An 11,427-nucleotide genomic window follows, 5' to 3' on the forward strand; every position below is an offset into this window, starting at 1 on the left:
TATTAATATTTTTGGATATCATATTAAAAGATTAAAATGAATATTAAAGTATATATTAAATTAAAATAAATTTCGTATAGTATATCAAATTTTTTTACATTAAATTTTATTATCTTTAGTTATTTTAATTGTGTTATATTAAATAATACTTTCGTGACTCTACAATGTCGAACTTTACAATTACGTATTTGTGTTTTTACTTTAATTGAGTCATTTGTCATTCGAACATAGTCATTTGGACATAATATATCTGCCTCTATATCTGTCATCTATGATGACGTTGGAAGAGAGGAAATAATAACAAAGTAGTATGAATGAATAATTTTTGTAAATTATGTCATAATGATAAATCATTTAATTAAAATAAAAGAACAGTACTTATAAATATGCATGTTTTTTTATATTAATTAAGTGAATTGCCATTCGAGCATAGTTTTGTCATTTAGACGTAATTTGCAAATATATTTGCCATTTATTTGTTATCTATGATCACGTCGAAAGCGAAAAAATAACAAAATAGGTATGAATAATTAAGTATATACTGTACATATACTGCAGTTTTTTTTACTTTAAGTCATTTGTCATTCAAACATAGTTATTTATCATTTGGATATTTTGTTAGTAATTTATAAAAAACTACAATGGCTAGAAAGATAATTTTTACGGAAACAATATTGCAGAGATATTGATAATTAAAAATATGAGATTACATATCTAGTACTAACTTGATAACTAATTTTTAATTTTATTCATATATTATATATATATATAATTACCGTTATATGACTATTCTTTATATAACTGAGATAGAATATTAGCTGAATGCAGTATTTGTTATTGTATCGAGCAAGCACATATAAATAGATGCAACGCTGATTCACAATCGTCACTAGGAATAGTGTAACGTGCAAGATACATCACTGGAACAGAGCAGTAAGTTCAGTTTTTTTAGATCAAGATCAAACCACAGATGAAAGACGTATCTTAAAGATATATAATATATATACAAAGTGTCACTTTGTACTGCAATTAATGGTTTTTCTTTTTTTTTAAACATTTTTATTATTTAAAAATATATAACAACTCAATAATATCCGCTGCTATTTATTGTTTTAGTGATGCGTTCTTCCATAATATTATTGTTGCTATACGCTTTCGGTGCGCTAGCTTCTGGCAACGATGTTGAGGAAGTCGACAATTTACTTGCAGGAATAATCTTTCCCATTAAAAATGGTGTTCTTCAAGTAAGCATCACTAATCGCATCGTGATTCTCAATATTACAAAAAATGGTGAGTCACAATGGTAATTACATATATATTTCCATTTTCTTTGTGTTAATTTGGTAAAAAAATTGTATATTTATTCTTATCAATCTTAAAATGTGTATATGTGTGTATTTAATATTTCTCTTTATAAATTAATGCAATAATTTTTTTAATTTTCAACAATCCCAACGAAGAGCCTATTATATTGATTGTGCAATATTTTTTCCAGATGGCGAGAGCATGATAAATGTTCTACATACATTGACTTCGCCACAAACGCTATCAAGTCCTTTTGTAATTCAACCAAATTGTGACGACAGTAACAGATTATGCATAAAAAGTGCCAATGTTACGCACACCACCATTCTAGCTAGCGCGGCTCACGAGATCATTACTGTTACTCGCGAGGTAGCTGATCCTACCGCCGAGCTTGTCGATTGTTACCAATTCACCGAGGGTACGCAATGGTTCGGTGGACCAGAATACCGCTATCAACATTGGCCCGTGCAACACATGTACTATGAGGAAGAGCCATATGTACCAACACATCCTGAGAACATGGCATTGGCCGAGCGTTACTGGTTATCCGGCAGTGGAGTCAATATCTATGTGAATGAGACAAATCCACTGTTTCTCGATCAAAACAATTACCGAGACAATTCCATATGTCTGATTGCAAAGAACAAGGCACCCTATCGACATCGCGATACAGTCCAGCTCAACTATGAACTAGGTGTTTTTCTGGATCCGAAGAGCGCTCATCAGCATGCGGTGAAAACTCATTTGGGTAAACCAACAGGTCATCCCGACGAAAGGATGATTCAACATCCTATATGGTCTACGTGGGCCAGATACAAGGCTAACATAACCGAGGAACTTGTCGAGTCTTTTGCGGACGAGATTATCGCCAATAAATTCAACAACAGTCAAATTGAAATTGACGACAATTGGGAAACCTGTTACGGCTCCGCCGTGTTTAATCCGATCAAGTTTCCCAATATCAGGGCTCTGTTACAACGATTGAAACAAAAGGGCTTCCGGGTCACTTTATGGATACATCCGTTTATCAACCGAAACTGCGAACCCGCATACTCCACTGCATTAAACAACTCGTATTTTGTTAAAAATCTTGACGGAAGTGTTCAGATGTCGTGGTGGCAAGGTGAGATTGCCAGTCGATAGCTAAAGAAGATATTCCTTGTTAAACACTGCGATCTTTTTCTCTTCTCTTTCCGCAGTGTCTTTTTAAAATCTGTTAAGTTTCAGTATTAAATAATTAATCTTAGTAATTTAATTCTAAATACATTACATTAAAATTATTGAAAACATATCTAATAATGGAAAGAATATTATTCGAATTTCAATTAAATGAATGTGCATTTTCAGGTGAAGACTCTGCTACAATTGATTTCACGAATCCGAAAGCGGTAAGCTGGTGGGTGGCGCGGTTGAAACTCCTTGAGAATCTCGGCATTGATAGCTTCAAATTTGACGCCGGCGAAGGGGACTGGTTGCCGCAGCTACCGATATTAAACAGCCCACTTGATATACAGCCGGGAATATTCACAAAAGAATACGTTCAAACGCTAGCCACCAATTTCAACAATTTAATCGAGGTGCGAGTAGGATGGCGTAGTCAAGAATTACCAATATTCGTTCGCATGATCGACAAAGACAGTAGATGGACGTGGGATAATGGTCTCCCCACGCTAATCACGACGCTGCTACAGATGAATCTCAACGGTTATGTCCACGTGCTACCGGACATGATCGGTGGCAATGGCTATCTGGACGGTTCGCTCAATGGCACGGAATATCCGCCTAAAGAACTCTTCATCAGATGGCTGCAAGCTAACGTCTTCATGCCATCGTTGCAATATTCCTTCGTACCGTGGGATTTCGACAATGAAGTAAATAATCTGAAAAATTCTATTTGAAATAAATGAAATTATGTAGGAGATTAAAAAATATTGTTGAATATACATAATTTAATTATTTTACAAAATATTACTCTCTAAGAAATAATAACATTTATCTATATTTTATCAGACTATTGCCATTTGCAAGAAATATACTGATTTGCATGCTGATCAAACATCAGAGATTCTAAACGCTATGCAGCAGGCTATTACCAACGGTACACCCATAAATCCACCTATCTGGTGGGTCGATCCAACCAATAAGGAAGCTCATAAAATTAATGACGGTAAATTTGTAAAATTGTATTGTGTAGGATAGTTAAGATTTATAAGTCACTTCTCTTTTTTCCCCTTCATCTATTTTATTCATGTAGAAGAAAGTGTGACTTGATAAGGACTGAAAAATACAAATATCATGAAATGTAAATAGCGTGTAATTAAACTTTGATTTTAATCGGATTGCAGAATATCTCCTTGGAGAGACTATATTGGTTGCACCGGTAATTGAAGAAGGTGCCATCAGTCGCGATATCTATTTTCCTGCAGGAAGATGGCATGATCTAAATCGAAACACGATCATCGATGGTCCGAGATGGCTGAGAAACTATCCTGCTCCCTTAGACACACTTCCGTATTTCAAGAAGTATTAGAAATGATGCTAAGGAAAGAATAAAAATTTCGCATATAATTACTTATTTTGTTAAATATATAATTAAAATTATTAATAAAATTTAATGTCAAAAATCTTGATACTGCTATGAAAATAAATAATAACGTTTTTAACTGATTTTGATAAAGATTATTAATATTTTTACATATCATATTAAAAGATTATTTTTTATAGCATCAAATATTTTTGCATTAAATTTTATTACCTTTAGTTATTTAATTGTATTGTATTTAATGATACATATTACGCTTTGTAAAATTCTTGATTAAAGAATATATCTCTTACATTTGTGTTTTATGTAACTATATATTAAAATTTATATACAGAGATATTTAAATAAAATACAATTATATTGTACTTTATTTAACAAAAGTATGCATGTGCGTGCGCGTGTGTGTATGTGTGCAAGTAATTAAAAAAGTAAGATAATTGATGCTATAAATTATTGTAACAATATTTTATGGTATTAATTATATATCTTACTATTAGAATTACTTTTGTTGTTTAAAGTGTACGATATTCTCTATGAAAAATAGAGATTTTAGTATGTTAAATGCTATCTTGTCTAATTTATAAAAACGGTAATTAATATCGTAACTATTTTTTATTATTATTTATATTTATTATTTATTACAAGAGATATGAAAGAGTAACTAATATAATTTACCTATATAAATAAAAAAAAGACATTGTGCAATGACTCGCAATTACAACTTTCTATTACATTAATTATTTAATATATGATATTAGTATTTTATCTTATCAGCAATATTATTAATCACAAATAAGAAATTTTTTGATAAGTTTACTATCTATTATTTATGTGTTACTTATCTATAAAAATATGTTCATAATAAATGTTAAATATTTAATAAATATAAAGAAAGATCGCGGACATAGCGATTCTAGATCGAACAATTACGATATTAATTATTTATTTTATAACTTAGATAAGATAACATTTGAAATGCTGGATCTTATTATTTTCTTAAAATTTTATTATTTTTGATTAATTATGTGTGCTCTTTAATATTTCTATTATTTGTTAGCTTAATTCATGATTTGAAGTAAAAAGATAACATTATATATTTTTTAGAAAATATGCAAGATTAATGTGGATATTACAATAACATATATTTCCAATCATACAGTGTCGTAACACCAATCTTAGATTGAAGGCTGAAAAACAATTAAAGACTTGTACGATAATCACTCCAGTTAGATTATGTTGTGATTCAACACTTGATAATGAAAAAGGAGCGCATCAAGCTTATAAAAAAGTATCCCTCTTATATTTTTTTTGCTGCATAATGTTAGATACAAGACCAGGAAATAATACCTTATCAAATCGAATAATAGAGCTCTATTACTATTACCTTGCTATTATTTTAAAATTAAAGTGTAAACAAGAGTTATATATTTTCAGTGTTTTAATATATATATTTTCAGTTTCTTTGTAATAGAAAACATTTATTTTCTATATTTACAGTAAATTATGCATTTTACAAACCTCGAGAAGAGTTTTCGAGTTTTAAATATATTTACGTAGTTGATTGTGACGTCATCAAAGACAATCTTTTGTTGGGAACATTAATTGTGCGTATAACACCTCTTCCCAAAATATAAAAATCTTCGATCATTGCCGACACATTTAAGACGAGTTTACCATCGTTGTCGAGTTTTCTGCAATTAACATCTGCCACTTTAAAATTTTTGTGCTCGAGAGCAGCAGGTTTCAACAGAACTCCTATCACTGTACCACCGTAAGTATCATGGAAGAATAAGGCGTAATCACCATAACTATCCTGGAAAAATAAAAGAAAAGCATGTAAAATATAAAAAAATATTAGATAGATATCGCATAAATCGCGATGATATGAATATACGTTTTCTTTCTTTTTTTTTAAATTCATATAATTTAATAATACAGTCACTTGTTAATAATTGTCTTAGAATACTAACTCTTAAATCTTTAAGGAAACATTGCACAGGATCAAAATCCGCGACTGGAATTTTTTGAAGTGAATGCGCTTTATACGGATGTAGATCTACGATTTTCACGTTATTGGATACATCGACTGCCTGCAAACTTCTAGGGTTCATATTTGACTTTAGATGTAACAAACAATCGTACTCTTTTAGCGAAGGACGAAATATGGGTTTTACATCCAAAATCATATTATCGAACAATAGATCATCGAATAATTTCAATGATTCCTTTGCGAGTACACTCATACGATTTAAAACTAATTGAATCGGTGCTTTCCTTGTCCACAAGGATTTCTGCTGATCATAAGGAGTAGATATGAATAAAGGTGGTAGCGAAGCGCGAGTTGTAGTAAATAATGTTTCTATGGCAGAGATTTCTTCATCTGAAAAATTTAATATAATATATTAATATATATATATTGCCTATACATATAACAAATAAGCAATTACATATAGATAAATTTGAAATAAAAGAAATATATTTTCGTTAATTTTTTTACATATTTAAATAATAAATTTCCAAAGAGAAATAAAAAAAAAAAGATTTTATATCAATTAATTATTTCAGTTAAATAATTATTTAAATATGATTGATATGTTGTAAAGATGTTTATGATTGCAGTGAAAAACTGAAAATATATGAAGATGTGAAAACTCACTGTTCAATTCGCCATTGAAATTAACGATGATAGGATCAGTATTCCAATGAGATCTTGCAATAACTTCCAAAAATCGTAGAAATGCCACTTGCGGCATCTGAGCTGGTTTATAAGGTTCTGGCATTAGATATATCGACGCCATAAGTAATTCAACTACAACTTCCGGTATGTGAGTACCATCCAATAGATGTGCCGATAGCCACCTTTTTGCCAAACAGCAAGCAGGACCAAATGATGGTTGTTGAGAATGCAATCTATGAAAGTAAAATTTGAAAATATATATGTTGCATATGTTTATTATATTTGTTATGCAAAATTAATCCATTGTACACATTATTATAGATATATTCCCTATTTAATTCTCAGTAAATTTTGTTAAACTTTTAATACATCATAGGTTTTAAACTTATAAAAATATAATTTTTTATATCAAAAATCTTTTATATATCCTATTATAACTATTACAATACACACATGCGCGTTTTTCTTATGTAAATGAATTCTAGTTGATATTAGTCTATTTAATTAAATCTGAGTCAGTTGACTCTAGCAAAGAATGTTTTCAGAAATAAGGGATATTCAAATTCCTCATGCAATATTCATTACAAATTATTCTAACTGTTAGACTCATCAATTCTTACCCGTGCAAAGCGCTGCTTAATTTTGGTAAATGGAATAATTTATTTTCCAACTCGATGGATTCTTCATTGTCTTTGTACTTAATTATTCCATCTTCCTTAACTTGCTTCATTAAAGCGATTTCCTTTTGATGCGCCACTCTTAACCGGAAAACAAATCCGTCCTAACGAAAAGACATTTTTTTATTTGCGAGAAAAATGCAAAATTATATATAATATTATAGCATAAGATACACAATATATATTCATTTATTGTATAATTACTGTACGTGAATTATATATTGTGTATGCACTATAATTATATATATATATATTTTGAATACTATAACAATATTCTGTTAACATAATCTGTTATATTTATTATTATATGAACCTGATATACGTCAATATAAGAGGGATTGGCCTGTGCTTTCAATTGATACTGCTTTCTAAGACATTCCGCGATTTGTATGTGAAATGCCGCTTTTGTTTTTCTAATAGCTTCCAATTCCTCGGGCCACTTTCCACTGATCGATAATTGTAACGTCACGTCGAGCGCGTGAACATACGCGGGGCATTTCTTGATTTTTTTCGAAAGGATCAAACAATTTTTGTCCTCCTCGGTGATATCGTCTATGCTTCGATGAACGGTAGCAAGCGGCGGAAAGACTTCTGTGTATCGGAAAACCGGACTCGAGCCTTGAACACCGTTAATCGTTAGAGGCATATCATTCAGAGACATCAAATTCTCCTCCAAAATGTTAAAAGCTTGTAAGACCTTCAGTGTAGCTTCTTCACCAGTGCCATATACAAAGTGTGTTATTTTGTACTGGAAAGTAATAAACCATGAAAAATATTTATGCAAAATATTTAGAGACAATGATAATGGAGAAGCAAACAAACTATCAATTAAAGATTGAATTAGATATATGCTTAAATATAAACCTTTCCATATATAATAATTGTGAAATTACCTTATGCAACTTTAGCAAATCTTCCACTTGATCCGCGACATACAAATATTGATCTTTGAGAATATTAAACTTTGTTTTTAGCAAGAATGATATTATTTTTTTGCATATTAATCTCTTTTGCGCGAGAGACTTGCCTTTTGACCAAACCACAGCCTCACGAATAGAACCATCTTTAAATCTACGTAATTCAGACTTGGTGCTCCAAAAATTTCTAAAGTTAACTGCCTGCAAAGAAAAGTACAAAATAATTTTATTTTACATTTGTCACATGTGCTATAGTAATTTAATATTATATAATAAAAAAATATTAATTACATAAAATATACTAAAATCTATGAAGTAAATGAAAATATTAATAGATTAAAATAATAATCTATCCCTTTAACAACGATTATTATAACACTACTTTATTATTTTATTGTAAGACATCGTTTTAATTGTCTTTGCTTACTTCTGGTAAATTTGCTTCAGGCCCTTTATCCACGATACCAAAACATATTTCAGGATTTAATTCTAATCCAATAATGAGTTTTCCAATATCATCTGGGATATCTTGAGTGCACTCCCATTCCTTAAGTACACTGGGTAATATACACAATCGATTAATTCTGCATTTTAGACCTTTCTTTAAAACTTTAACAAGTAACTTGATCACCTGATTACGTTTATCTGATCCATAATTGATTTTGTCATCAGTGCTAGATTTTTCATAAATTTTTTCTAAAACTGTCCTGTTTTGAAAACTACATAGAAATGTAATAAATTATTAAAATATATTTAGTATTTTCTCCGTATATAAAAATTTATATACAATTTTTTCAAATTACCATAAGGTTTGATCAAATGCTCTATGAAATGGTACAGTTCGCATAAAAAGTGCTTGAAAACTGTCTACATGTATATTATCCAAATGATTTAAGCAAAGCTCTGCTTCTCTCTGCACCCACAAGAAAGTACTCTCAGACAGATTTGCTGCAAAGTTATGATAGCCAGTACTATCAAGAAATACACAATCATAATAGTTGTGATAATGAGAGATTTGTTTCTGATTGTCTTTGTCTTTGCACATGGTAATTCCATCCTTGTACCAATTTCCTTGCACTATTACAAAATATAATTATCATGTCAAGAACAGGACATAAAAAGAATAGCGTTTAGTAAGCAGTTTTTCAATATACCTAAGCAAATCCAGACATTCCGCACAATCTGATAACTACTCATGAATGTATTAAGTTTTCTCATACGCAGAAGATAAATCACAAACATTGTAACAATGTGGCTGGTGAAGCCGTCGTATCCTTTGTTCAATTCGCGCTGGCGCAACCATATTTTCAGTAAGATTATACCATCTCTCAAATTGGGATACTCCTTTATTGCTTGCGCAACCTCGGAATTTATGCTTGACATTAGTAAATCGCGCAATATTAAAGAATTATAATGCGGAGTAGGTGGTAGAGATGCTGTAGATAAGATAAAGTGTAAGATAATATAAAAATACATAATAAATAATTTTCCACTCATGTGTGTATTATAGACTTACCATCCTCTATAGACTTCTTATCAAAATACCAAGCTGGTCTAACACTGTTCTTTTCTGGTAAAAATCTGTTCAGTTTAAAGCTAGTTTCCTGCATGGATATGTGTATTACTATATCTACTTTTTTGTTCAATTTTCCACTAGGTCGAAGTTTTAAGGAAGGTCTTAAATCATCACCGATAAATTTCTTGTACTCCGCGAGATCGCTTCCTATAACTGATGTTATAAATGCCAGATATGTTGCTCTCTTTCTAAAATATATGTAATTCTGATAATCTTGTTTTCGAAATAAACCAGCTGGCATTTCTACCATTATATCCACAGTAATGGTAGGCCCGAGAATACATCCTGAATTATAAGATCCAATCACGCTAATGTTAGATGGTTTTAAAAACTTAAAAACACTTCTAGTTTCTTCTGGTACATGTGGTACAGGAATACAAACGCCTAATTTATCACTCAAATTATTTTTTACAAGCTGAAAAAATAATATATAACAAATTATTTTATGGCATTATATTACATATAAATAACAGTTGTATTACTAACCTGAATTTCTTCAGTCTCTTCAATAGATTCAATTGTTGCTTTCAACTTCTTGAACCAAATTTCAAATAACGTTTTATATTTAGTTTTAAGCTTCACTTCATTGAGAACCTCTTCAATTTGAAGCCGGAACAAATTTGAATGAAATAAATTCTCAGTTTCCCTAAGCTGATTGAGTTCTTCAACTGTTGGCTGCTTATAAAGACCATTTTTAAATTTCTTTTTAGTCACTGCTTCAGTTAATTCATCTGTTACTTTCTTTCTTTTCTTTTCTTGATTTATTATAAGAGATTCAATATTATGACCATCCAGCTCTACTTCTTTTTCTACATCTTCATCAAAAGAACTGTTAGACTCATCATACTCTGTCTCTTTCTTATTCAACTGAAATGATTCAATTAATTTTATTAAACTTTTATTTCTTGGATTTTCTTCTTTTTAACAACAGTTACACATTTTCGATCAAAATAATCAAATAAAATCTATACATAACAAATTAATTATTTAAATTTAAGATCTATAAATTAAGTGACATGTGAAAAATTATACGAATTAAATTTAAAAATCTCATCTTAATATTTCTAAACAATAAAATAAAATTGGATATACCTTAGAAGGCCCCTTCATTTTTATTTTATGTTGTGTTGCCGGCTGCTCGGATACCATGCTTCAACTTCAACCATGCTTTCTATACTTTTCGATTCATCAGTCGCCATGTGATTAGATAAAGTCACTAGATTATAAGTGCCTAGTGCCTTTATGATTAGAGATTCACGCACGACATCTATCGTTTTTCAGTCTTTCCCTAAAAAGCTCATCGTCATGGAGTATAAAAATTGATAGAAATGTTCGATAAAAAAGTTTCTCAACTCTCTTGCACACAAGACGCGTCAACGTCAATTTATTAAAATTATTTATTATTAAAATATTAATTTATCCTATTTATATTAATATTAATTTATTATTAAAAAATGTGTATTTAGTCTTTCGTAATGCAATATCTGTAGTAATTTTCGTGCTGGTCAGTTGGCAATAGATGTTGACATTTTCGACCGTCAACGGTGGTCAATGACAGCAATGGTAGACAATGGCATATGTATAGTACAGTAGACGCACCTGTGTCGATGTGTCAAAGGAATCTCGTGTATGCTATATTGTATTTCGTGTCCGGGACCTGTCGCGCGATGCTCTCGTAGAAAAGGAGAGTGGCTTCGACGACCTCGGGAAGACGCAAGAGACGGATCCGCCCG

At 30.6% G+C, this 11,427-nt stretch overlaps 2 protein-coding genes across 2 annotated transcripts; one reads left to right on the forward strand and one right to left on the reverse strand.

Annotated features, from left to right (window-relative positions):
- The first annotated feature begins 792 nt into the window (after positions 1-792).
- On the forward strand, positions 793-3,949 carry LOC140664413 (myogenesis-regulating glycosidase-like). The gene is made up of 6 exons (XM_072889487.1): positions 793-933; positions 1,117-1,290; positions 1,496-2,428; positions 2,653-3,176; positions 3,316-3,472; positions 3,651-3,949. Coding segments are annotated over exons 1-6 (1,974 nt in total). The 5' UTR covers positions 793-932; the 3' UTR covers positions 3,836-3,949.
- Positions 3,325-11,390, reverse strand: Mat89ba (nucleolar protein 6 Mat89Ba). Its single transcript, XM_072889486.1, has 14 exons — positions 11,294-11,390; positions 10,787-10,982; positions 10,181-10,561; positions 9,635-10,109; positions 9,273-9,554; positions 8,922-9,195; positions 8,546-8,837; positions 8,095-8,319; positions 7,515-7,949; positions 7,145-7,305; positions 6,504-6,757; positions 5,818-6,227; positions 5,366-5,660; positions 3,325-3,843 (listed from the first exon to the last, which is right to left on the reverse strand). The coding sequence occupies exons 2-13, from the start codon at positions 10,841-10,843 to the stop codon at positions 5,397-5,399; spliced, it is 3,510 nt and encodes a 1,169-aa protein (XP_072745587.1). The 5' UTR covers positions 10,844-10,982; positions 11,294-11,390; the 3' UTR covers positions 3,325-3,843; positions 5,366-5,396.
- Between the last annotated feature and the right edge of the window lie 37 nt (positions 11,391-11,427).

The sequence above is a fragment of the Anoplolepis gracilipes genome, chromosome 4, assembly GCF_047496725.1.
Source record: "Anoplolepis gracilipes chromosome 4, ASM4749672v1, whole genome shotgun sequence".
In the NCBI taxonomy this organism is placed as follows: domain Eukaryota; kingdom Metazoa; phylum Arthropoda; class Insecta; order Hymenoptera; family Formicidae; genus Anoplolepis; species Anoplolepis gracilipes.